The sequence below is a fragment of the Denticeps clupeoides genome, chromosome 9 (assembly GCF_900700375.1).
Source record: "Denticeps clupeoides chromosome 9, fDenClu1.1, whole genome shotgun sequence".
In the NCBI taxonomy this organism is placed as follows: Eukaryota; Metazoa; Chordata; class Actinopteri; order Clupeiformes; family Denticipitidae; genus Denticeps; species Denticeps clupeoides.
In genome coordinates this window covers 8695325-8722194 of record NC_041715.1, presented here as the reverse complement: position 1 = coordinate 8722194, position 26870 = coordinate 8695325, and the positions used below count along the sequence as shown (strand labels likewise).

The window sequence follows — 26870 nt, the reverse complement described above, 5'->3', positions numbered from 1 at the left end:
CAAATACTCAGCCTGACTATCTCTCTTCCCACCTCTCTCCCTCTCTCTAAGTAAAATACATTTTACATCAGTATTTTCTATACATGATGCCCATAAGTAACATATACAGTACGGGCCAAAAGTTTGGACACACCTTCTCATTCATGTGTTTTCTTTATTTTCATGACCATTTACGTTGGTAGATTCTCACTGAAGGCATCAAAACTATGAATGAACACATGTGGAGTTATGCACTTAACAAAACAAAAAAAAAACTGAAAACGTTTAATATTCTAGTTTCTTTGCTCTGATTACTGCTTTGCACACTCTTGGCATTCTCTCGATGAGCTTCAAGAGGTCGTCACCTGAAATGGTTCTCCAACAGTCTCGGAGGAGTTTCCAGAGGTGTTTAGCACTTGTTGGGGTCCAGCTCACCCCAAACCATCTGGATTGGGTTCAGGTCTGGTGACCGTGGTGGTCAGGTCTCCACTTTTTGTTAAGTACATAACTCCACATGTGTTCATTCATAGTTTTGATGCCTTCAGTGAGAATCTAAATGGTCATGAAAATAAAGAAAACACATTGAATGAGAAAGTGTGTCCAAACTTTTGGCCGGTACTGTACATGACATTTATCAACATATGTTATTTATGATGCACTCATACGTACCTCATACATACCCACCTCTCTACCTACCTGTAAGAATTGCACGTGGCCTGTACTGATACGCAATTCTTTTTTTTTTTTTTCTTTCTTCTTTTTAGAAATTAATAATTTATTTTCTGACAACAATCATTAACGTTAGAGGTGTTAAATGTTGTCTGGCCACTCACCTCACTCCTCGGACCGGGAGTCCCTCGTCTGGTTACATTAGTTACGGTCGATAAATCTCGGAGAAGCCGCGGATTAATAATCCCGCGTCGGACAAAAAAAACAAGAAGAAGAAGAAGAAGAACGAGAAGAAAGAGGGAAACGAGGACAGCTCTCCGTCAAACCCCTTTTATTTATATACGACCGTCGCATCGTCTTAAAAAAAAAAAGAAAAAAAATCCGTGTAAATGCGGGGGGGTCCGGGGGGGGGGGGGATTCGGGGGTCCGGAAACCGCCACCACCCCCACCCCCCCCGCTCTCTCCAGACCACACAGCGCCACCTGTCGCCCCAAGCCCATAACTGCAGCGCCTCCTCTCCTTCCGACTCTCCAATGTTCACAGCTCGGCCGGAGCCCCGTCGTCTTCCCGGCTCCGCTTCCACCGGATCTTTCGCGCGCCGAACCGCCCCGGACCAGGACCGGACCGACTCCCAGGTACGGCGGAAGGCGCCGGGGTGCGCGGGGGCGCGGGTTGGCGGCCGAAACGTCGTCCTTTCGCGGCGCTTTTCGCGGCTGTCTGTCCGCCGTCGCCGGGGAGAGAGAGAGAGAGGGAGAGCGAGCGAGGGGGAGAGAGAGCGGGGGAGAGAGAGGGCAGCTCGGGACTGACTTCACGCATCAGATGGTGCACCACGCTGATACCGGAGCGGCTCCGACCATAACAAGCCTCTCCTCCCTCCTTTATTCCTCTCCCTTCTCTCTTTTTACCCCCCCCCCTTTCTTTATTTCTTTCTCGCGAGCTCTGCACCCATCCGTCGGTAAATGGAGGGGGGGTCTCTCTCTCTCTCTCTCTCTTCCGGAGTGGTCGCACAGAGGGAGAGAGAGAGAGAGAGAGAGAGAGAGAAATACCAACAACAACAAGAGGGAAATATGCGGTGTGTGTAATAATATATTTTTTTAATTTTTCCTCCTCCGCCGCCGATACGCGCCGGTCTGGTTCGGCGGCGCGACGCGGTGTTGGGGGGGGGGGGCGCCGTGTGTTTTCTTCTCCTCCTTCTCTTCCTCCTCCTCTTCCTCCTCCTCCTCCTCCTCCTGTCCGGGGTTTAAAGAACTCCGCAACTCTGTCAGCGGCGCGTTGTTACGCAATAAATTAACTTCGGGTCTTAATTGGCCGCCGAAACGGGGTTTGTCCTTCAGGGTGGGAGGAGGAGGAGGAAGAGGAGGAAGAGGAGGAAGAGGAGGAAGAGGAGGAGAATGTTGCATGTGTGTCAGAGGACTTTTTTTTCTTTTCTTTTCTTCTCCCTTCCTCCCCCTCCCCTGTTTCCAGGAGTCACGCCTGGAGCCTTATAGTCCGATTCCGGGGACGAGGGGGGTACATTTTAATGCGTAAAGTTGTCGCACGGGGCGAGGGTCCCCGTCCCCGGAGAGGCGTAGCACCGCGATAGTAAAGCGCCGCGATGGCGACGCGCCTCCGGCGGACCATTGAGACGTCCGGCCGGTGACAAGGTGACGGCTCCCACCGACAACTTCTCCTCTCGTGTCGCCCGCGACCCGCAGGGGGAAAATGTCCAGTGAAAGGCAGCGATCGGATGACGAGAGTCCCAGCACCAGCAGCGGCAGCTCCGACGCGGACCAGAGGGACCCGCCGGTGCCGGAGCCCGAGGAGCAGGAGGAGAGGAAGCAGCCCACGCCTCCTCAGCAGCAGAAGAAAGCCACCAAACTGTCCAGCAAAACCACAGCCAAGCTCTCCACCAGCGCCAAAAGGTAGGCGGCCGTCCATCCTTTACATTCTTACATTTACGGCATTTACCAGGCGCCCTTATCCAGAGCGACTTACAATCAGTAGTTACGGGGACAGTCCCCCCCCCCCGGGGACACTCAGGGTTAAGTGTCCTGCTCAGGGACGCAATGGTAGTAAGTGGGATTTGAACCTGGGACCTCTGGTTCACAGGCGAGTGTGTTACTACCACCCCACCGTCTCCACCGAATTCAGACTCTCCAACTTCTGACCAACTTTCGCGTCGAAACGTCACTTTAAACCGAGATTGATTAGACGCGCTCCACCGACCCTCTCATTTTAACGGGCATGTTTAACAAATGGGGGGCCGAGGGAGCCGCGACCCCCGCCCCTCGCGGCCCGCGGCGCCCCAAACTTTCATCTTTTTGCTGGCGAGTGGAAGCGGGGCTCCGGAAATCAAAATGGCATCAGAGGAGCGCAGCGTGACCGGCGCGGCCTTCCTCTTTTGTCTCGGCCTTTCACCCCTCGCACGTGGAAGTCCGCGGTGCGAAGCCTGGCCCGGAGCTGCCAGGGGCCTTTATTCCGAAGCCGAAAAAAGGAAAGAAAAAAAAAAGGTGAGAAAACCAGAAAGTGTCAGTGGTTTAAAACCAAAAAAAAAAAAAAGGTAAAAGAATATATATATATATAATAAATAATAAAAATCTGCCCCCGCCCCTTTTTTTTTTTTTTTTTAATCACCCCCCCCCCCCTGTTGGTGAGGGTTTGGTAACAGCACCGGGGCTCCGGTTTAAAGCCCTCGTCAAATATGCCCGAGCGAGGCCGCCCGCCCCTCCCTCCCTCTCCCGCTCATTTGCATATAAGCTTTAAAAGAAAATCTTTTGTGCTTAAAGTGAGCGGAACCCGCAGTTCTGCGGCAGAACGGCAGCCCCGGGGGGCGGCTCTGCGCCGGGGGGGTCGGCGGCAGAGGGGGGGGGGCCGCGGCGGGGGCTGCAAAGTTTTTCCTGTTATGGGATTCGGGTTATGCCTCCGAGAACAAAGAGGAAGCAGCCATGTTAGCTGTAGTGAAGGGAGAGCCAGTTGTGCATTAAACGCTGCGCTGGTAGAGGGCAGTGTAATTCCCCGGCTGCTCGCAACTCACGGCCTGCCTCTCTCGCTCTCTCTCTCTCTCTCTCTCTCCCTCCCTCACTCCCTCCCTCCCTCCCTCTCCCACAGAATCCAGAAGGAGCTCGCCGAAATCACCCTGGATCCCCCACCCAACTGCAGGTGAGCCTCGCCTCTCGCGCATTTGCTGCGCGTTATTCTTCCTTTTATTTTTCTGTCCGGGGGGGGCGGGGCCTGTGCCGCTTCTGCTCTCTCTTGTGCAATTTGTTTTTTTTTTTTTTATGGCATCGTGCATTATCACGATTATAATTTTTTAAAATTCTGTGCGGGGGTCAGAGTGCCGGCTCTGTGCAGCTCTCGTGGAACTGGCGCGGCCGATGATGCCACGACTGTTGCAGGTTTTTTCGTTGTTGCCGTTTAACCCCTGGCCGACTCTGTGACCCCCGGAGATGCCGAATTAGGACTTGTTCCAACATAAATTATTATATCCAGTGTCTGAGGATGCCACTTTGCTCACTCGCTGTCCTCTGCGCCCTAATATTTTTTTATTATGGTATTATGCTAACATGGTTATATTAATATTAATATGGCATTAATAATGGATTGAGTTGTTGTTGTTGTGTTTTTTTTTTATAACGGAATTGAGTGATTCTCCCAGATAATAAGTTTGTAGACGAAAGCGTTGAGTCGGATAATGAGGCCCGCATTGTGGTCACCGTGTTTACAGAAGCGGCTTAATAGCCCGGGTCGCGCGCCGCTGTAATATTTTAGGTGCGATCGTGCTGCGATTCATTCTGAAGTGCTGCTTTCGCACCCATTAACCATCAATTTCTGTTTTCTGTAATTAGAGATGACTTCAGATCTTCTGAAAGGTCACATGAGTTATTTTGTGTATTATTGTACGATTTGCCGGCAATTCTGAAACGGGGTTGGACTGGTCGCCAGATTCATCTGGAGTCGGGGGGGGGGGTGAGCCAGGTTCACTTGTCGGAGGCCTCGGCGCTGGCGCGGTACCCGTCCACTGACCTTCACTCCGCGCCCCTGCCCCGCCAGAACGCGGATGGCCATCTGGAAGCGATTGAACGTAAATTGATATGATGTGGGCGGGCGGGGCCGTAGACGAGGGGCTCTCTGCTCCGCGGAAAAGGGCAAAAAAAACAAACAATAATAAACCCGGGAATCGGCGATAACGGTAATTGACGGATTTCGCGCCGCCGCCGAGCTCAACGGAGTGTAATGATAACCCCCGTAAAGCAGATGGGGATTATGAATTTTCTTCTTTAGCGGGGCATTTCCCCGGTGCACTGTTTACCTGGAGGCGCCGATATTAAACTGATTGATGCTAATGCGACGCATCGCATTGCTCAGCCGGCGTGTGCCGTGGGAAACAAGCCCGCAGCTCCAGAAGGTCTGTCTTTTTGTGAAAGGGGGCCTGAGGTCGGGCGCTTCTTGTGGGGTTTTTCGCCCTGCCCTAATGACCCGTCGCGCTGAGGTTGAGCTCCCTGGCTGCTTTTTGACACACCGCGACCACATAAACGGTACGGTTTTCCGCCGTAATGACAGAGCGGGCGGGATGTATTTTTTATTTCTTTCTTTTTTTTTGAGTCACCGAGGCAAGAGATAAGAGGGCATCAGGCCGTCTGTCTGTTACCTTGTCCTGCAACCAGGATTTACCTCCCGTTTCCTCCGCTGCATTGTTTTCCGCTCCGCTTTGAGCCCTGTAGGCCCTATATTTACCCTGGAGGTCGAAGCTGCATTGTCGTGCGTCGGACAAGTGAGAGAGAGAGAGATATATATATATATCACGGTGAAATATAAGGTGTATAGAGCGTTTCGGTAGAGCCGCCTTTATTTTACAGCTGCTGATGAGCGTTCACTGTGAAAGTATTCACTGCAACGATTAAGATGAAAGAACATTTTAAAGCCTTTTCAATAACTGCAGTGATTTAGCGATCAAAAGCTCTGTCCTGTTTGGGGTGGAAACTCACTTTTTATAAAAAAAAAAAAAAAAAAAGTAAATAAATAAAAAATCTATATAGCAATATTGATAAACGAAACCGCCAAAAAATTCACGATCCCGTGGGTAACGAGACGTCACCAATAATCAAGTTAGCACATCCTCGGCTCAGAGAAGTCTGACGAGTCGCAGACCTGACTTTAAACCAGCTGACCCACAAAGACATGGGTTCAGGCCCGCATTAGTACCTTGTGGTACTCCAGGGTGAGGGTCACTCTGGATGGTAAATGGTAAAAGGTAAAAAAAAAAAAAGTACCACACACACGCACAGCTGCAGGGTGTTGCTGGTAGGGCTTAAACATCATTTCAAAAAATACATTTTGAGAGAAATGGGATTGGAAACTGGGCTTTCGGGTTCGTTCAAGAATTCGCCAGCGTGCTTGCAGTATAAATGCTTGTCTTGAACAGCGGTGAAATGGTGGAATTCTGCGGGGATCGAGCCCTGACTCACCTTATTACGCTTCATTATAAGACCTTTATCAGCCGGGGCGCCCCGAGCCGGGGGTTTGTAGGTTGCAGGCGGCCGGAACGCCCGTGATGCGCCTGACGGGCGCGGGAAGGTCGGGGCGGACGGCGAGCATATTGACAGGCTCCAAATTGACACGTTAGTTCCCTGCCAATGCGATGGCTGGCGGTGGAAATGTTTTCCAGCGGAGTGAATTCATGGCTGGGGCTCGGGTTCGCTGCGGCGCTCCTTTTCCTTTTTTTTTATTGATTTCTTAATTCTGCCTCACAGGTTGGATTTCACACGCTTGTCTGTTTTTTTTCTCTTTTTTTTCTCCTCGGCTTCCTGCTTATTAGACAACAGAGCGCGGAATCACGTTTACGCTTCGGGATTTAGAGCAACGTCCTGTGCATTTCACTTCGTAACCTAGAACCCAATAAGACTTCTGCTTAAGTAGTTAGTGAAGTGATGACACCATTAAAAAATGTAATGCCCTCCCCTTAACACAAACGTCCATTAGTGCAGATTAGAGGACAGCAGTTCTCCTTTCATTATACCTGAATTAATAGAGGACGCTCGGTGCACTCAGCCTGTCCTCCACGCTCCTGCACAGCCACTTCAAGTAAATATTTAAATAGGCCTCTTGGGCGTTGCTGGTCCATTCGGATTTGATGTTTTGGGGGGCAGTCGCGCTGCCACTTTATGCCCTATTGCGGCCAGGTTTTCAGAGACCCCAATCGTCTGCTTTGCACAATGTGCAGGACAAATGAAATCCTTTTTTAGAGAGGAACTGCCGAAAAAAAGTATTGCATTTATAGTCTAATTACTCCACTATCGGAGCACGTTAAAATATAGACATTTTCCCACAGAAGACACACGGCGAATTAACATGCAGTGGAGATTGTCCACATCATTTGATAGTCACTTCATTCCATGGTGCAGTGGGTTAAGCCTAAAACCTTCCACGTTGTTGCACATTACCTCGTGTGATTGGACGTTTAACAGTATTAAAATCATGAGTCGCGTCACAGGAGGCGTCTCTACACCCCGTTGTTCTATTCCATTTTATTTGACAGGTGATCATCGTTTCTTGGATTTAGATTGTGAGGTTGCTTGGCTGATGAATTTTTAGGCAGCTGCACCATGTGCATCTTTTTAGTCTGTCCTGCTGGCTTAGGTAAGACAGTCGATATAGATTTTTCATTTCTAATGGAGATGTGACGACATTCATTTTAGTTGAAATGTTATCTTTTGTAAGACGTTGGACATAAATAAATTGTAGGACAGCTGCAGTAAAAAATGTTTAATTTAACCAGGGTGCTGGTTTTCAACTGTGCTTATTGGCATCATGTCTTTTGCAATAAAGCAGACAATTGCATTTGTGACATTTCTACCTTTTTTGTTTTTGTCGTAAGGCATGGCGCTAGCGAAAGTAAATTCTGTGGTATGTTGTTTTGGACCAGATGTTGCATGGTTTAGTGAAAACCCCATTGCTTGCGTTGGTCTGGGACCAACAACACGATTGGTTCGGCTGCTCTGTCAGTCAGACTATCTGACGTGTGATGCAACTTTTCCAACCACAGGATTTGTTCGGCACAGTTCCGTTTCATTGCCATTGGTTTCGCACGTAATCAAAGGTGGATTGAATGAGTGTTTTCTATTTTTTGTATTGTGGAATTTCGCAATTATCATTTTTATCATTTTATCGCCCAGTCCTAGGGACGATATTTCCTACATCAGTGAAGTGATGCCTGTTTTGTCTCTTACCCCCCCTCCCCCTTTTAAAATTTGTTACGCTGGCTGGACATGGCGAGACAGGGTATTTATTACATGGAGCCCACGACAGGGGAAACATCCCCAAACAACGACCTGGTGGCAAACAGACACGAACAGGGCAGCTTTATACAGGCAGATACAGGTGAAAACAATCAGGAATCATAGTAACACAGGACAAACACGAAACCCCGGATCCGGATTAGCCCCTGACATTATTTCATCCTGCCTGGATTGGCAGACCAACACACGTTTATTGCAGAAAACTTGACAGCGGCCGTGTTTTATCATAGCCCGGGCGTGGCTCCAGCTGTCAGATTCAGGAAAGGGCTCTGTTGTGTCACAGAGTGTCCCCGGCCCCCGGGGCCACGCTCACCCGTGGCTCAGTAGACAGAGAGCAGCCACCAAAGGCCTATCTATTACAGATGAGAATAGACAGAGACGAGTTGGGCTGTCGCCGTGCTGCCTTTCAGCCGCGAACGTGGTGACCGGTGACGTGATGCGCGATTTGAATCTGCATATCAGCTCGACCCCGAGCCAGACCTCTTGGCGCTCTTAATTAATGGATTCATGAATTCACTCCCTTTGCCGCATTAATTACACCTCCGCCATCCCTCGGGGGGGCAGGACGGCAGTGGCGGTACAGATTTAAAGATCAGCGTTCTCGGAAGTGGCCCGTAATCTGTGCTGTAAACCGACCTGCTGCTTTCAGCCCTGGTACCAGGGCTTCCTTCGTAGATTAGCCTTCCGAATCGCGTCTTGTTGCACACTTGCTCAAGTGCTTTCAGTGTCAATGTTGCCGCACAATGTACCCACGAGCCTTTGGAGGCGGGAATGTTAAATATATATATGTGAGCGTTGTTTTTCTTAACCCACAAAACCAACAAGAGCATGTTATGCCAGCCCGTTTTATGGGCATAAAGAAGCCCTTCATTGTCCTTGCCAGCTACTTAAAGTTTGTCTTCCTTGGAGCGCAGGGGCCTTTGGAGAAGCGCGGCTGTATATAGAATCCCCTCCTTACCAGTGATTCATTGTTTGCCTTTTACGAGCACTTTTGTTGAATATGCATTTGCTCTGCCGGCTACATAACATTATTTATCACTGATGCCCTGGAATATTTCGTTTTATTACAGCCTTAAAACTATTCAGCATTTTTTTTTTTTTTTTTTCACGCGCGTGTGTTATTGGAGTTTTATTAGTTTATGACACCAATAAAGTGGTATTACGAGAGCGTGCAAACCCCAACTCGGGCCTTTGGATTGTATATCTATTGTGAATAGTAAAATGGATTTTGCAGGCTGTGTTTGTCACTTGACGTCCTACCTCTGGTAATAGGATTGCATTAGTGTACAGTAGCGCGGCGCTCTGGCCGATTTGCACTGGACACATTAGACCTGTGTGGCGTGCAGCGTCCTCCTGCTCGCCGCATTTTGAGCCATCACTCATGGCTGATAACACTTAGGAGCCTTGTCATGGCATGGCCGTTTGGCCCAGTCCCCAGATAACCACACCACTGTGACACGCTGGGTTTGTGATAACAATCCCCACCCCCCCTTGCGCCTCTCCAAGGCTGCCTCTGTCACTGCCACCGCCAAACAGCCACCGCGTTCCACGGGCGAGGGACCCGTGTGTGTTTTTAATCAGTGTGTGTTGTGTTTAGGTCAGCATCTTAAATCTTCGGGCCTGCTGCCGGAGAGCAGCGCCGCGGCGGCGTTTGCTGATGGCGTCGGATTCTTCGCCTTGCGCGCTTCATTCGTCAGAGGAGCGGATTCGGCCGTCCGCTCCACTCTGTCATCCCGCAACTGCCTCATTATTACCTCGCGGGCCCCTAATCAGAGTTCATAATGGCGCTGCCCCCCCCTTCACTCTGTATGGGGAGGAAGGGTGCTCGGGGCATAATGCTTGAATACTAGATTTGTTTTCCTTTACGAGGCCCCCGTGTCACCCCCCCCCCTCGCCGCTGCTGCTTCCATGGCGACCCTAACCTTGTTAACCCATTAGTTCAGGGGTGCAGCCACATTGGCATTCTCCAGGCCTACAGTTATTTCAGAGGTGACTGCCCAAAATCAAATATAGGGTGAGGCAGATAACGCATGTCACGCAGTGATTTTTTTTTCAATTGATGATTTATGTATGAAATGCATTTTCTTCAGTTTTTTTCAGAATGCGGGCGGATGTTAAATAGTTAATTTGTTATTAAACTAGTAGAATATCTATGAGGTGTAGGTTCATGTATATTATAGGAGACATTAGACTTTATAAGGTAATAGACGGGTATTTTATTACATCGGTGTTATAGTGTGTGGTGTATAACAGGTATACAGCTATAGATATAGAAATTATTGTACATAGGTTTATGTAATAGATTTATAATCTAGATATTTCATAAAGCATGTGTGTATACATATTATGGATTATATTAGATTATAGAGGTATATATATTCTATTGGCAGTATATGAATACATATAATTATTTTCAGCTATACACTTTAGATAAGAGTGCATGTTAAGTTGATAATCTCGATAATAGTTATTACAAGACCTATTAGGCGTGGCTACAAAAGAAGTTAGATATTAGAGCAGATATTAGATTGATATGAGTGTGTGTGTATATCTGTTAGATAAGAATAAAAGTAGACATTTGACCTATCTATTTTATAAGGCAATAGGTGTATTTATTAGCTTTTTTTTCTGTGGTTTGTATTTTTGCCTGGCGACCTGTTTGCATTAGGTCTGTGTAGGTATCATAGTAGAGATTAGATTTGTAAGGAACCATTTGATTGTGCAAATGACATTATCAGTTGTTTAATATAAGAGCACTCAAATCTTGTTAGGGTTCAAAGTTGCGTCAGAGCGGCTTTTGCGCGTTTTAGCTGCGGTATGTCAGCACAGTGGTGGTGAGTGAATTAAGATACGCAGCTATCTCTTATTCTGTCTTTAGTCTGGCAGCGCGTCCTCAGAGACGCTCCCTCTTGTCACCGCTTGTTTTTGTCTGCAGGTCTTTGTAGTCACCGTGGAGTGAGAGCGCGGCTGCGGCGATCCACCAGCTTTCCCTCGTCCCTGCTCTCGCGCCGCTGCGCCGAGAGCTGCCCTGCTCGCGCCAGCGTGCGTAGGTCTGACAAAAAGGACAAAAACAAGGGTTGTGGAGGGAGGTTTCGTCGCACTACAACACCTAAACAAAAGAGCGCGGACCCCCAGGCAAGCGGCCCGTGGCTCCATAGCATATGGGAGACAAAGGCGGGACCAGCCTCAGAACACAGCGCCGCAATTAGGGGAGCCATTTTTACGGCCTTCCGCTTTGAACTGGACAAAAGGTCCCCTTCCTGTCTTCAGTGGCGTCCGTCAAGGACGTGTCCTCGAGATCCGTCTCTTTCTTCCCCGTTCATACATCCCAACAGGAACGTGCACTAGGAAAACACTCGATCCGCGTCTGAAGAGTATTTAGAGTGAGTGCGTCTGTGTTTAAATCCCACGTCTGCTGTTTGACAACAGCGATCTTTAAATCCAACCCCCCCACCCCGTCCCTCCCGTCCTGCCACACAGACGTCTGTCTCTCCGCCTTTGTCTGCTGATTAACCAGGGTGGCTGATAACTTCGGCACTGTCTGGTAATTCCAGCGTATGGCTGCTGGAGAGTAATGGATGTCACAATGTGCGGAAAAGCACCTATTATACCTGTGGCGTTTTTTTCATCCGTCTATTCATCTCCGCCGGGCGTGATCGGCGGTGGTGACAGTGCATACCTGTTGTCACGGCTGTTAGTGAATCACATTAATAGCAAGTTGTTTGTAACGGTTTCGAAGTGGCACCTACCTAGATAAGCATTCCACTGTGTCGGACCGACTTCTTCTTTACATTTACAGCATTTACCAGACGCCCTTATCCTGAGCGAGTTACAATCAGTAGTTACGGGGACAGTCCCCCCCTGGAGAAACTTAGGGTTAAGTGTCTTGCTCAGGGACACAATGGTAGTAAAACCAATTGTCCTTAAATACTAGTATATCACTGGGTGTAACATATTCCCAATCGATGACTGTGTAATTTTATTTTGCGATACTGTATCCAGCCTTAATTGGGACCTTAGCGTGCAGGTTCCCTGTATATACATAAATAGGGGATATAAAAGGTGTATAAAATGCTAGGTTTTTGTGATCATGTGAAAATAGTGTATAATAAGCTGATTGCATAAGTGTGCACACCCTTTAACTAAAGCCGTGTTGAAGCACCTTCGGATTTTATTTACAGCATTGAGTCTTCTTGGTTAGTAGTCGATCAGCATGGCACTTGTTGACTTGGCAGTATTTGCCCACTCTTGCGCGTTCCAATTCTGCCAGATTGCTCGGGTGTCTCTTGTGCACAGATTTTTCCACATACTACTGGTTTGCCAGTTTCCTGCAGGAAGGATGAAGTATGAATGTCCAGTTTGTGTTGATGTCTCGAAGCTGAATGACCGCTGATTAGTAAACAGTAGGCTGTGTTGCTCCGGTTTCCACACAACAACCTTACGGCCGAGATAGCAGTAGATGAAGGCGTATACGTATCATTATACGTACACTATACGTATCATGGTGCACAGGTGCACGGTATTATTATATCACATTATATTGTGGTATTGAACATATCGTGATATTGTACAGTTTACTGAAAATGTATAAAAACGTGATGACATACAAGGTGCTGTTATCAGTCTGTCATGTTTTGCAGTTTCAAACAGCCTGAAATGCCAAGCAGTAATTCAAATTACCCGGCTATACAGCGCCATCTACAGGAGTGGAGGTTGTAGTTGCATGCTGATTCTCATCTCTGCTGACCTCACTAAAAGAATAAGCTCGACAGCACTACTGGTGGCCTAAATTTGTATACAGAAATATCGATATTGATATGTTGTAGCACCCCTAATATCACACTTTAAAACTCACGTGTGATGCATCACTTGACGCGTGGTCGTCATTGAAAAAGCCAACGACTGGCAAAGGGTAAACCGCCGCGTTTCTCCACCACCCATGTCGAAGTCTTGACATGTCTCATAGCAGCAAGTCAGTGCAGGGAAGCTTTTTAGTGGCGCTTGAAGCACGATGGCAGGAGTTCACAGATGATTCATTGCTCTGTCATAACTTCTCAAGTTGCACGCCCGACACCCCCGGAGACACTGATCGCGCCGCAGCAGCACAGAAACCGAGAGTGGCTTTTATTTGTCCTGTGGTTACTCTCACTGGTGGTCTCTGGGTGACTTTTCATGGTCTTATGGTGGTGATGATCTAGTCCTGTGTGCAGGGCTCTTACAGGAAGCGTTATATTCAGTTTGTGTTTTTTTTTTTTTTTAGCCTGTAACATGGATATGTATAGACCTGTACATGTTTAGCAGGCGATTTAAGGTCCCCTGACATAATTTTTTAAAACTTTTATATAGAATTTTGTGGTTCCCTAATACTGTAGTCTTTTTCAAAAATTTCGCCTTGGTGCAGAATTACAGCCACTTTTATTCCCACAATGAGATTTCACCAGGACGCACCGTTTCGGTATCTGTAGCTTCAAATGCTAATGAGGAGGAGAGGGGCGGGCTGAACGGCTTATAGAAGTTGAGTGGGCATTCGACATCATCAACACCATTCACCAACCACAATGTTTGACACAAGCGACAAAAGTCGTGTCTGCATTTTTCCAGAAAAAAAAATTTGTGTGACCTAACCAAAAAATATATTTGCGCTCATTTTTACATCCAATCACGAGCAACTGCAATGCTTTGCATGTTTGCAAGCCATCATAGTTGGTGGAGTTACTTTTTTAGGGGAGGGTTGGTAAATCTCTGAACAGTGAAGCAGAATGACCAAAGACTCTTTATACATATCACCATTTCAAGCCACTTCAGGACCACAGACTGGCCAGCGGAACTCGTATTAATGTTAAATAATCTCACAAAGTGAAACTTTCATGTCAGCGGACCTTTAAATCATTTAAAAAGATTTAAAAGGCAGTGGTGGTCTAGAGCTTGATCCACTGAGGTGCCATTGACCAAAGCACCGTCCCCACACACTACGATTTTCATGGCTGCCCACTGCTCACCAAGGGTGATGGTTAAATACAGAGGACACATTTCGTTTTGTCACCGTGTGCTGTGCTGTGCTGCGGTGTATCACAATGACAATCACTTGAAGCTACACTGCCCCACCCCTGGTACCTGGTGCTTTTGGGCTCAATAGGATGCAAAATGTATTGTGTTGATACACTGATGTACGAATACCGATAGGTTGCTAGGTTGCTGTGGCCTGTCAGTAGACTCCATTAATGAGCACAGTAATTGTTTGTATTGAGTATCACTGTTCATAAATTGAATTATGCTGTTGATACTCTGTCTGTTTAGTCTCCTGTCTTAGCATTGTCATGCCTTTTACCCGTGATTAAATCATTGTAACCCACAGCTTCCATTGGCTTTTTTTTTTTTTTTTGCTATGATGTCTAATCAGTGTTTTCTGGGTCAGTGAAAATGTCAATGAAATGCATATTCTTTGATGAGGGACAATAGAAATGGATATTGATTACAAATAGTTACTTTGTACAGGCAAACATTTATGCATATAGTGTGTGTGTGTGTGTGTGCGTGTATATAATAAATTCCAGTGAAGTTAGCTTGGTACATGTCGGCCTCTTTACATCACAAAGTGTTGGGGCCATTCAGGCAGACACTTCAGAAAGCCACTTCCTGTAGCTAATGTGTCAAAATGGAACCAACACACCTCATTATGTTCATTATGCTCCAGGCCGTTTGCGTCTACAGACAAAAGGGCCTTTACTCAGACAGGACCTTCTGCTCAGGAAACCTTGGGCATCTGTGGCCCTCATCTTACAGAATTAACATGGGAAATAAAGGTAAAATGTACCATTTGCCCATCTGCCCGTGCGACAGGTTACAGTGTGAACACATTAATGCATAATAGCATATGCATTATTAATATAGAGCAGAGAGGGAATGATATGCGGTCTTCAACGTGCATGACTTTTGCCTAAAATATCTTTTATTACAGATAATATCTAATTTAAACCATGGGTTTGTATCAGCGCTGCTGCAGTTTCCAGTTATCGGCTTCTAATATGATGCTATCTTGCTGTTTGAAGTAATGTTATGTCTATTGAAAATCTGGAATGCAAAATTACTGATCTATGTGCTCTTTAAGTTCAATGAATTATTTGCTCGGCCATACTAGATAACAAGACTTTTCCCCTTAAACCTTATAGGTTTACCTCTTTATCTTATTAACCAATATAATATAATGTACTATAATATAATCACATTAGGTGACATTTCTGACCTTATATCATTTATAAATGGATAACCTGTTAGAATCTTTACAGACATGAGGTGTCAGAAGCCTCATTAGTTTCAAAAGGATGGGAGTTTCAATTAGTGTTTTGAGAGGCTCTTCTCAGCGAAACCTTTATGAAACCTTTTGAAATGGTTTTCTGTACTGTAGTTGCTTGCTCACCACCGGTAAAATACATTTCTGTGAAGTGCACCGTCAACCCAACCCGACCGCATCCTGGGTATCGCTCCTGATTACCGCGCTTTACATCTTCAGGGTCAGATGCTCAGGCTTACCGCTCCAGTTCTGTGTCCTCCCAGGGCTGGAAGTCTCACACTTCTTATCAGCCTCATCAACGTGCGGTGAGGTTTCACCGCATGAGATGCCAAATCGCTCTCTCTTATTCCAATCCGGCCCGCATATCAGAATTCCTTTCTGATTTTCGGGTTTCCCCCTTTCACTGTTAATGGCAGTAATAGCCCCTTTAATCCTGGAGGATTATGCCTCCGAGTGTGCAGCCGGCCCCGCCTTGTTTGGATTCAGAGATTATCTTGTTATTTTAGGCTGCTGAGTAATTTATTGTTGTTGTTTTTTGTTTTTTTTTTGCTCAGAGTGGCAGAAAATTGTTGTCATTTTCCGAAGGGAGGAAGAAGCGGCCCACAAATTATTCACAAATGTGTCTCTCACCCCCCCCCTCTCTCTCTCTTTAACCATCCATTAATAATGCTTCATTTGTTTTGTTTTTGTCTTTGCTCGTCCGTTCAAGCTCTTCATATAATTGCTCATAATAACGGGGCAGATGTATAAATATTGTTGTTTTTTTTTTTTTTTTAATATATATATATATATATATATATATATATATATATATATATATATATATATATATTATATATATATATATATATATATATATATATATATATATATATATATATATATATATATATATATATATATATATATATATATAATAGGCTCCAATTCTACTGTTGAGCATCCAGTCATTTGCAAAACAGGCTGTAAATAAATAAAGTGCTGTTGATTGAGGGAAATGAAACGAAAGGCTCAAACGGAAATAAATGAAAGTTTTGAGGTCGGCCTGATGAGATTATTGTTCGGCCTCGCTGTAAATTCTCGCTCTGCGGGTCGACGGCGCACATCATTAAGCCCTATTGAACATGCTGGAAAGCCCATTTTTTATGATAAGCCCCCAGAGGAATGTTTTAGAGCATCAGAGAAGGTGATCTCCACCACCTGAGTTTCTTGTGGTTGGACAGTTGTGGCCACTCTGTCCACAGCAGGAGGGTGAGTGTCACTTTGAAGTGTCTCCTTCTTTTTTTTTTTAAGAGCTGCTCATACATTATTGAAATTTGTATTATTTTAATGAAATGAGGACTGACGATAATTCCTTGTTTCATTGCGGGATCTTTGCTAGAAGGATTGGATTGGACGGATTTTTTTTTGTGCATTATGGTTAATATACAATTCCCTTTGCACCATCTGCCATACCACTAATATGTAGAAATAATGGGATCAGCATGGTGGAACTTGCAGAATTTCTGCAGATGTTTGCACTTCCTACTGATCTACTTTTACTATGTTTTAACCCACTTACATTTGTTGGATTTATCAGACGCCCATATCCAGAGTGACTTACAGCCAGTATTTACAGGGGCAGTCCCCCTGGAGACACTCAGGGTTATGTGTCTTGCTCAGGGACACAATGGTAGTAAGTGGGGTTTGAACCTGTGACTTTGTGGTCTTCTGGTTCATAGGCGAGTGTGTTACCCAACCCTTTTTGGTGGTAAAATCTTTGTGGGTCCAGTGGTGGAGGCAGTGTACAGTGGGAAAATGTGTAATGTTATATGTTCTTGATCAAGTAATCCCTGGTTTAAATGATAGTCATTTGCAAATATATATTTTTTTCATTTTTAAAGCATAAGAGTGATGCTTTGGCACTTAAATATTTCACATAGTGAGCATATCATCACCAAGGTGTCTGATGAGTGATAGTGTCCCCAAACCTCATTCTTTCGTCACTACAAAGTTGTGTGGCAGCACGATGGACATTTCTTGAGGTTGAGTGTTGTTGATGTGTGTAGCTTTGCGCTGTGTTCTAGTTGCGGTTTTGTTGTCGAGTTGTTTGTTATTCCCTGTCATGATGAGCGTTCATAACCCTTATTGGCAGTAGATATATGAAGTGATTTATGCAATTGAATATAGATTATTTTTACCCAGCCATTATTCATTAATAAGCATTGATAACGTTTTTTGTTACTACTGTTTACAAATTGAAAGGATTCATGGATTACTATAAAAGGTCTTATTTAATTTATATGAACTCAGTACTAAATATAGTTACATGTAACTAATAATAATGATTTGTAATCTGTTGCCTTGCTTTAATTGAGGAGATATGGTGTATTTTATTATTTTTTTTACAGTGTATTGCCAGTACAGGCCAAAAGTTTGGACACACCTTCTCATTCAATGTCTTTTCTTTATTTTCATGACCATTTACGTTGGTAGATTCTCACTGAAGGCATCAAAACTATGAACACATGTGGAGTTATGTACTTAACAAAAAAGGGAGAAATAACTGAAAACATGTTTTATATTCTAGTTTCTTTGCTCTGATTACTGCTTTACACACTCTTGGCATTCTCTCGATGAGCTTCAAGAGGTCGTCACCTGAAATGGTTCTCCAACAGTCTTGAAGGAGTTCCCAGAGGTGTTTAGCCCTTGTTGGCCCCTTTGCCTTCACTCTGCGGTCCAGCTCACCCCAAACCATCTCGATTGTAAAAGTAAAGTAAATTGAAGTGATTGTCACATTTGATACACAGCAGCATGTGTCCTCTGCATTTAACCCATCACCCTGAGTGAACAGTGGGCGGCCATGACAGGGAGAGCAGTGTGTGGGAGCAGTGTGTGGGGACGGTGCTTTGCTCAGTGGCACCTCAGTGGCACCTTGGCAGATCGGGATTTGAACCGGCAACCTTCTGATTACAGACCCGCTTCCTTAACCACTAGGCCACCACCGCCCCAGGTTCGGGTTCGGTCTCCACTTTTTGTAAAGTGGGTGGTAGTAGCCTAGTGGGTAACACACTCGCCTATGAACCAGAAGACCCGGGTTCGAATCCCACTTACTACCATTGTGTCCCTGAGCAAGACGCTTAACCCTAAGTTGCTCCAGGGGGGGACTGTCCCTGTAACTACTGATTGTAAGTCGCTCTGGATAAGGGCGTCTGATAAATGCTGTAAATGTAAATGTAAAGTACATAACTCCACATGTGGTCATTCATAGTTTTGATGCCTTCAGTGAGAATCTACCAACGTAAATGGTCATGGAAATTAAGAAAACACGTTGAATGAGAAGGTGTGTCCAAACTTTTGGCCTGTACTGTATATATAAAACTGTATTACTTTATTCTCATATACCTTCCTCTGTGCTCTTATGGAAACAAATTGGTCTGAATTTGACATTTTAGATTACAGTTATTCATATAATGTTGTCATAATCACACATCTGACCCTGACTATTTATAATTGTCAGATAAATAGCTTTGTAGTTCGTCACTTGATGTCAGATTGAGCGACTCAGGGGTTGTTCATTTTAGGTTATGTGGTTATGCACTGGACACTGACAGAGAAGCCGGGGCTGCCTATTATACTCCCAGCATGACTGTGGGAAGGGGAGTTGGTGTCTGTAGATTTTATAATTTTTTTTTTTGCTCCCTCTGTTTTGTAGAGAATTTAAAAAATATATATGCTGGAGATTAAGGAAGAGCCTCATACCGAAGCATGAATAAATTTGAAGGAAACTTTTACCTTTTTTTTTTTTCTCCCCTTTGCAAGAGTTACAATCAAATGGGATGACGAGGGGATTGAATTCAAAGGGCTCTCTGGGGTCTTTTGAGTCAATTCTGCAGCTCACAGATTCGGTTACCCCAGCGTTTATTCACCGCGCAGCAAGGTGACCGTATGAAAAGTTTTTTTTTTTTTTTTTTTTTTCCCTCATCCCCCTCTCTCTCTTGCTCACTCTCTCCCCCTCTTGTACACAATTTGTCACTATGGAGCCTCTCATTTTTCCCCGGGAGGATTTGCTCCGAGAAGCCGAGCTTCCTCAGGTGAACGGCCCTAATTGGGCTTTCATTTGATTAAAGGCGCGTGTCTGGAGCCTCTCCAGCAGCGGGGCGAGCGCTCTGCCAGGTTATTTAGCAGGGCTGCCAGGCCTGTTTGCTGTAATTAGGAAGAAAGTTCAATAAAAATTGTGTTCCGTCTGTGATGATGACTGTTAGAAAAAAAGAATGAGCAAAGCTAAAGGCAGCAGCCGTTGGAACAGTCGTCCACTGAATCATTGTGGGATTTATTACGAATTGTGTTCGGCGAGCACACAACAGACACATTGGAGGTGATTGCAGCATGGCCGCAGGCCCCGAGGGAGCCCTGCATTATGCAATATCAGCCAGGAGCTGTGGGGCCCCAGGACAAGGCTGCAGACCAAGAGGCGTCTGTGCGGTAGTGGAGGCCGGGCAGGTTTGAGGGGAATCATTACCAGCAACGTTCTTCTACTGCGTCGTGCCATAGAATTGCTTTCCAAGTTCTCGTTGTTTCCGTATTTAACAGCCGCCCTTTTAACACACTTGTTAGAGGCCGAAGGGAGACTTGCAAAATTCCGTCTGACGATGTGACAGGTAGTAGGGGCAGGGCTTGGAATTCGGTTGGGAATTCTCACTGTGGTGGGGGGTATAGAACATGTCACAGCACAAGAGGAAGCTTATTGAGGTCTTGCACCGGCCCGGTCAGTCTCCAGACAATTAATCCCATAGAAAATCTGTGGAGGGAGCTGAAGGTTTCAGTTGCCAAACATCAGCAAAAAAGATATGTGCAAACCTTATGACCACCTACAAGAAATCCTGCTGATTTATAGGGGATCAAAAACTCATTTCATTAATGTGAAATGTGTATGTGCTCTAATTAAACTAAAAGTTCATAACACAAGCTAGTGAACGAAGATGTTGCTCTGGATATACAAACTGTACATTTTTTTTTTGCTGTGGCACTGTTGTTAATTTGGCCAGTGAAGGCCTTATCTAAGAAATCAGTTGTTTCATCTTTAATATGAAGGAGTTTACCACGCGAAAACAAATTTAAAAGCTCTAAAAATCCTGATCAATAAATAAAAAAAAGAAATTACCGTTGACTATGCTCGATTTGCCTTATGCTGAATTTCACTCTCTGGACGCTTGGGCTGTTGTGTGATCAGATTTAACTTGTGTGTCCCCGTGGTGGTGGTTTCGCTGATATTTTCTGGAGTTTAAATAGCGGATCGAATGAAACCAACACACACAAAAGTCTCTTTCTGGCATATTTTATGATTGTTTAACAAAGCTGTATGGTGGAGAAACTTTTTATAAATACTTTAGAATAAAACATCTGTTTTTGTGTTAGCTATCAGTGTCTAAACTCTAAAACACAACTGCTATAAAATATGTTACTTTCAGATGCTCAATAATGAGACATTGAGAAGATTTGGTGTGATGAAAGTGACTAATTGCATTCACTGATTTCTTCAATGAATATTTCCAATACGCTGCCATATGCTCCACCAACGCTGCTTTCCAGTTTGTTTGACGAGCACAGCGAACCTGGTGCATGGTGTTCATCAGAATGTTTGGTTAAAGATGGGGCTCGTGATAAGATTTCAGCGTCTGTGAGCTCGGCTGCTCTGAGCCACCGTTCCCTGCTTGAGGACCCGCTCACCCTGGTCAGAAACCGTGCCAGCAGTTACAGGAATCCAGTCGCATGACACGTCCTGCCCTTCCGGTTTTGTTACGGATGTCTCCGGTGCACCAGGCTGGGCCCTATCTCCCCATTCAAATGGATTATTATAATATGCTAGATTTCGCTTCCTGCTTCCCGTAACGTTTATTGACGGCCGGCCATTCAGTCAGCAGCGTGCAAAACCAACCGTCTTCGGGCGAGAGCGGCGTGTAATGGAGGTCCTGCAGGTTTTACGCAGTGGCGAAGGTTGCTGCCCCGCATCTGAATGAGATTTGGTCCGGTGTAACACTGAAATCTGTTGACAAGGTTAGGTAAAAGCTTTCAGGCAGCACGCAGTCTTCTAAAGACCCTTATCAGAGCGCTATTGAAGGCCTGTCAGGCTGGTGTGTGGGGCTGGTGAAAGGATTTTGTTCACCGCTGATCTCAGAGCCCGGGCATTCTTTCCCTCTGTCGAGCTCCTACAGTGAGGCACATGCAATTCAGTTTGACAAGCACTCTTTTTTTTTTTTTACCTCGACAGTCCCTGTCATTATTCATTCTTCATGCTGAATCATTAATTGAATAATTCCTTCCACAATGGTGCTTCTTCTATATTGAGAATTAGCACTGCGCTCAGTATTTTTGCCTTGAAGAATATATATATGTAAAATATATTAGAAGTTTATTGCATTGAGATGCACGTCACATTGTTAGTTTTGATTCATAATGAGAAAAGAGAAGAATTAATTTTTTTTTTTTATGTATTGAACTGTTTTACTATTGAGACATGAAAAAATGCATTGAATCATAATGGCCACTACTTTCAAACTGGTGCCAAGCACAGCACTGCGCACGAAGCATAGGGCGTGTTTGCTAGTCCAAGGTCAAATGAGTCCTGAGGATTTTCATAAATAACTCTATAAACTGATATAAGAAACATCATCTTTCGTTATGTTTATAAATAATATTGTAGTTCTGGGCAACAGAAATAATTTCACATATACAAAAAGGGTAGTTTGTTTTGCTTCTTCAAAGTACAGATAACTACCAAGAGGTTCTTTCAGGCTTTATCAGTTTATAAATAGTGAAACAACCATCCTCACGCATAACGCAAAGCACTGCGCTTATTAGACCAGTCACTTAATGCAGGGTGAGACAATATAGCCAGAAAAAAATTAGCTATTTAAACTATATACACAATATATATCTCAATACTTTGAAATGTCCTCCAAGTCACTGTATAAATGCCAAATTGTGTGGGTTTCCCAGCAGTCTCGGCAGATTCACTTCTCTCGCTGTTATTCTGGTTCAAAAGCCGCATTCGCCAGGAGAGTTTTCTAGATGTGTGGAGGTCTGCCTTGAAGCGAACCTCGAAAGAAATTATGTGCTGTCTATTTAACAAAAAGGATTAGGAATTATACTCGATGGTCACTATATATCATCCCACCCTTACTTGGGCTTTATGATACTTTTGTTGACCTGTACTGAGAGTATTTTTTTTTTGGTGACAGCTTACTACATGGCACATCTTCACCAAGGTCACATCCACTAGTTTAACCGGAATATTGTAATTAAAACACGATGTCTGGTTTGGTTGTGATCATGGTCATCTTTATGGAAAATGAGAGGGCATGAGAGCTGTTTTTAATTTTTTTTAGAAGAAGCATCATACATGCATATCTTTGTGTTGATAAAAATCAATACCAATATAAATCGTGTTGTAGTAATTGCCAATAACCCTAGTGCTCTATTTAATGACAATTTAATGGACGGGTTCCATTGTGTGGTAATTGAACTGGGGACTGTGCCATTTAGTGTCTTATTGGTGCAGTTAAGGTAGTTTCTGTCCGTGAAGGTCCTGCCCCAGTCTCCTCTGCCTTTCTAGACGTTCTGTCTTTTAGAAGCGAGGCTCATTTGGGCTTCATTAAAACACAAGCCTGGAGTGGAGCTGGGCTTTTCATTAAAGGCCACCAGGGCAGATGTTCAGCACTCCTGCGTCTTCGCCGTCAACCTGCAAATCATTTTAGGGAACTGGCTGACTCTCAGCGAACAGGGGCAACCTCACTCGTGCATGTGTCGTTCAAGTATACAAACTGATCCGATGGCTGAGAGACAAGGTCAATTGGTGGCAGAGGAGTGCGGCATAGGGCAAAAGGACAAGAGGAAAGGTGGCCAGGATTCAGCACTTACCTTGGTGTTCATGTCTCTTTGTCGTTGTTTTCATACAGTGCGGGACCTAAAGGAGACAACATCTACGAGTGGAGATCCACCATCCTGGGGCCTCCTGGCTCCGTGTACGAGGGTGGAGTGTTCTTTCTGGACATCACCTTCTCGTCGGATTACCCCTTTAAGCCACCAAAGGTACTTGTGTGCGTTATTCCATTTCCGCCTCGTATAGCCAGGGGGGGACTGTCCCTGTAACTACTGACTGCAAGTCTCTCTAGATAAGGGCGCCTGATAAATGCCATAAATGTAAAAGTAATTAGCGTTTGAAATTATGACTAATGCCAGTCCTCTGCTGAGGCCCATGTCTTCAGGTGAAAGATGATGCAAAAAGACTAATTACTTAATGAAGTGGAGCAGAAACATGGAGCGAATGTTCTACCACCTCTGTCTGTAGTGTGAGCTGCCGTGTTGGTTAAACCTCATGGTGCAGTGCTTGACAAGCCTTGGAGCGCAAACATCAAGCATTTCACTCTTGTTTTATCTCTTTGCTCATGTAAATCCTGAGGACACTTTACACTAGCATTACAGCGCTGTGCTTAGGACCAGTTGAATAAGGCCTATTTAAAATACCTATTTGTACCAATTTAAGATATTTCTAGTGTGATATTAGCTTAGATGCACCATATATTCAGCCTTTTTTCCCTCCTTTTGTCAGATTTCACCATCTCGCTGGGCGCCTACACTTGCACTTTATTTAATCAGCCTCCTTGCATTTGGCCAGCTAAAGCCCCTGATGCTCCTGATGCCTTCTGAAGTTTTAATGAGCTTGACATTAGGATAAGGACTCGGCCACGGCAGTCCTGTTAAATTATCTCTTGCGGAGGAAACCCCGTGACTGCGAAGCCCCGTTTGTCATGAAAAGTGCCGGTACCGTCTGCAGATGACATGTTTATGTAAACCACAGCAGCGGCGGGCCCCGTAAAGTCTAATCCAGTAATTATAAACAGGGGATTTATCCACAATGGCGGAGGTTGGACAGAGCCCACCATCGACTCCCCCTCGGTCCTTTGTTGGGAGATGAAACGGCAAAAAGCAGGGGGCCGGTTTTATATTTATTTATATTTCACCCCCATTTTGTGTGGGTTCTGTGTGAAGTGGTGCTCTGCTGTCGGGCTTTCGGCCGGCTAATCCCCACGGCTGTTTTGGGGGAAGGCCGGCTCCTCTCGGCATCAGATGGCCCAGAAGATCATCTGCGGCTCAGCAGACCAGCTCTGCACCTTCACTTTCCCCAGCGGAACTTTCAAAAAAAAGTCGCCGCACCCCCAACCCTCCCCCAGCCGTATATATACATCTGCTGGAGACCACCAGGCCGGCACAATACCGCCATTGTGCTGCCGCTGTTGCGGGGTTATTTCCATCTCAGTCATGTGACGGCCGCCACTGCGGCGCAGCCCGGGGCGAAGAGACGAGGCGACGAGCGCAAGGCGCCCGGCTTTTTACCGGCCGCAGGAGGTAGCGCGTGATCCCGCCCTCGCCCCCCACCCCGCCCGCGCCGACCGCGATTCGGGAACTTGCCCCCACACAATAGGGGCAGTCAGTGGCCGGCGTGGGGCTGAATGATCTGCATTATCTGTTGTGCCGGGCCCCGTGTGATGTGATGCGAGGCGTTTTCGCGCTCTTGTTTGGGCCGAACCCGCCGGCGCGGCGCTTTTGCAGGCAGCGTGATGATCTGCCTCCGCCCCCGACTCTTTATTACACTATTAAATCTGGCAGGGATTCTTTAACTCGAGCCTGGCTGCTGGAGAATGTGGGACTGTGTGTGTGTGTGTGTGTGTGTGTGTGTGTGTGTGTGTGTGGCACAGTGTGTACCTGTTTCTGCAGACATTGTGGTTTGGTTTCACCCACCTCGGGTCCATTTTTAATGTTTGAGGCAAAAACGAAACTTTACGCCGACCCGCAGGGGTGTTTCGTCATTTTGTCACTAAACTACACTGCTGGAATTCCCCCCAGGTCCCCTCAGTGGATCTGGTAAAAGATCGAAATGGTTACGGTTTAACATCTGATTATTTCCTTTGGAATAAAGGAAAAGGACTATGCCAACAGTGGTTGGCGCGTTGTATTTGAGTCGAGCACAGTAAAAATATCCTCGTTCCCAGCTCCAGTTCTGGATGGGCAGAACCCAGCATATTTTTATGGTTCCGCTCAGTATTGAACGCATTCGTCTACACGGCTATTTACTGCGTGGCACATAGTAAATAGAGCAGTATATTGTGATTCATTGTTGATATCAATAGTATAAAGAACTGACGTATTGACGTGTAAACGAGAGGAAATCTATTTATTTCTGAAAAATCAATGATGTTTAAATTATGTTTTAGCTGATACCGGTTTCATAATTATGCTATCATTTCCTTAAATGGATTTATTTTTGTATGATCATATCAAAGACAATTGAGTATATATCATGCATTATTTGTTCATGGTTGATTTTTATGTTTTTTGTATATAGATTATAATCTTGAGATGAATTGCTGGTGAGAATGTCCGGTCAGAATTTCCGGTGCACTGATTGGTTGGCATGGTGCTGATGCTGGACTCTGCCTTTCCCCTTCCCGCAGGTCACTTTCCGCACGAGGATTTATCACTGCAATATCAACAGCCAGGGCGTGATCTGCCTGGACATCCTGAAGGACAACTGGAGTCCGGCTCTCACCATCTCCAAGGTCCTGCTGTCCATCTGCTCCCTGCTGACAGACTGCAATCCCGGTGAGCCTCGCCTATCCAGCAGCCCATCAGCACACATTTCCTGTCTAAACAATTTCCCCAGCAATCTAGCGTGGCGTCTGAGACGTATTTGCTGTTGCTGTAATGGTTTGTTCATACTTTATTTATATATTTAGATGTTTATAATATGTAATATTAGCTGTACCAGCTTGATTTATTTACTCTGCGCACACATGGAAAGTCGCACGTGTCCGGGGTTTCTGATAAAAGAAAACCTGTCGTGTTTCCCCAGCGGACCCTCTGGTCGGAAGCATAGCCACTCAGTACCTGACCAACAGAGCGGAGCATGACCGGATAGCCCGACAGTGGACCAAGAGATACGCCACATAGACAGCAGCGGTGCCGCTCAACCACCCGCCCCGCCCCCCCCCGCCCAACACCCCACCAAACCCCGCCCCTCCCGACACCTGCCGCAGTGTAAAGATCCAGGAGGCAACTTTACAACGTGCAACAAATCTTTATAGCCTTTACAATACGGACTTCTGTGTATATGTCATACTGATTCTACCCTGTGCTTTTACCCTATGAGGACTGGGAAGAGAGACCCCAACAGGTAAATGCTGCTGGCGTAGAATTTTGTAGCTGTAGATTTAGTTATGTTTAAATGCCTACTTGCAAGTCTTGCTTCTTTGGGATATACGGAAAAAAAATGTATTTTGTGATGTAATAAGGAAGCTGTTCCTAAAAAGTCAACCAAATATTATGGTGCATTTTAGCCTAATCCATTATCTGTATGAAGTTAAGAAAGGAAAAAAAAGAACAAAAAAAAAAAAAAAGAAAAGAAAATCTGGTGTAGATTATTAGAAACGATGTCATTTATATGAAACCCAGATCCATTTCCAGTTATGTGGTACATGCTGTTGTGAACTCTGTTTTTTCCCTTTGTTGGTTTGTAATGAAGAGATTTCATTGAACGTTTTGTAGCTCGGCAAAAAAGACAAAAAAAAAAAAACACAAAAGTTAAAATTAAAAAAAAAAAAATAAAAAAGAGCGACCAC

At 45.3% G+C, this 26870-nt stretch overlaps 1 protein-coding gene across 1 annotated transcript; it reads left to right on the top strand.

Annotated features, from left to right (window-relative positions):
• The first annotated feature begins 1131 nt into the window (after positions 1-1131).
• On the top strand, positions 1132-26870 carry ube2e3 (ubiquitin-conjugating enzyme E2E 3 (UBC4/5 homolog, yeast)). Its single transcript, XM_028991534.1, has 6 exons — positions 1132-1283; positions 2343-2549; positions 3736-3786; positions 23151-23283; positions 25707-25854; positions 26105-26870. The coding sequence occupies exons 2-6, from the start codon at positions 2350-2352 to the stop codon at positions 26200-26202; spliced, it is 630 nt and encodes a 209-aa protein (XP_028847367.1). The 5' UTR covers positions 1132-1283; positions 2343-2349; the 3' UTR covers positions 26203-26870.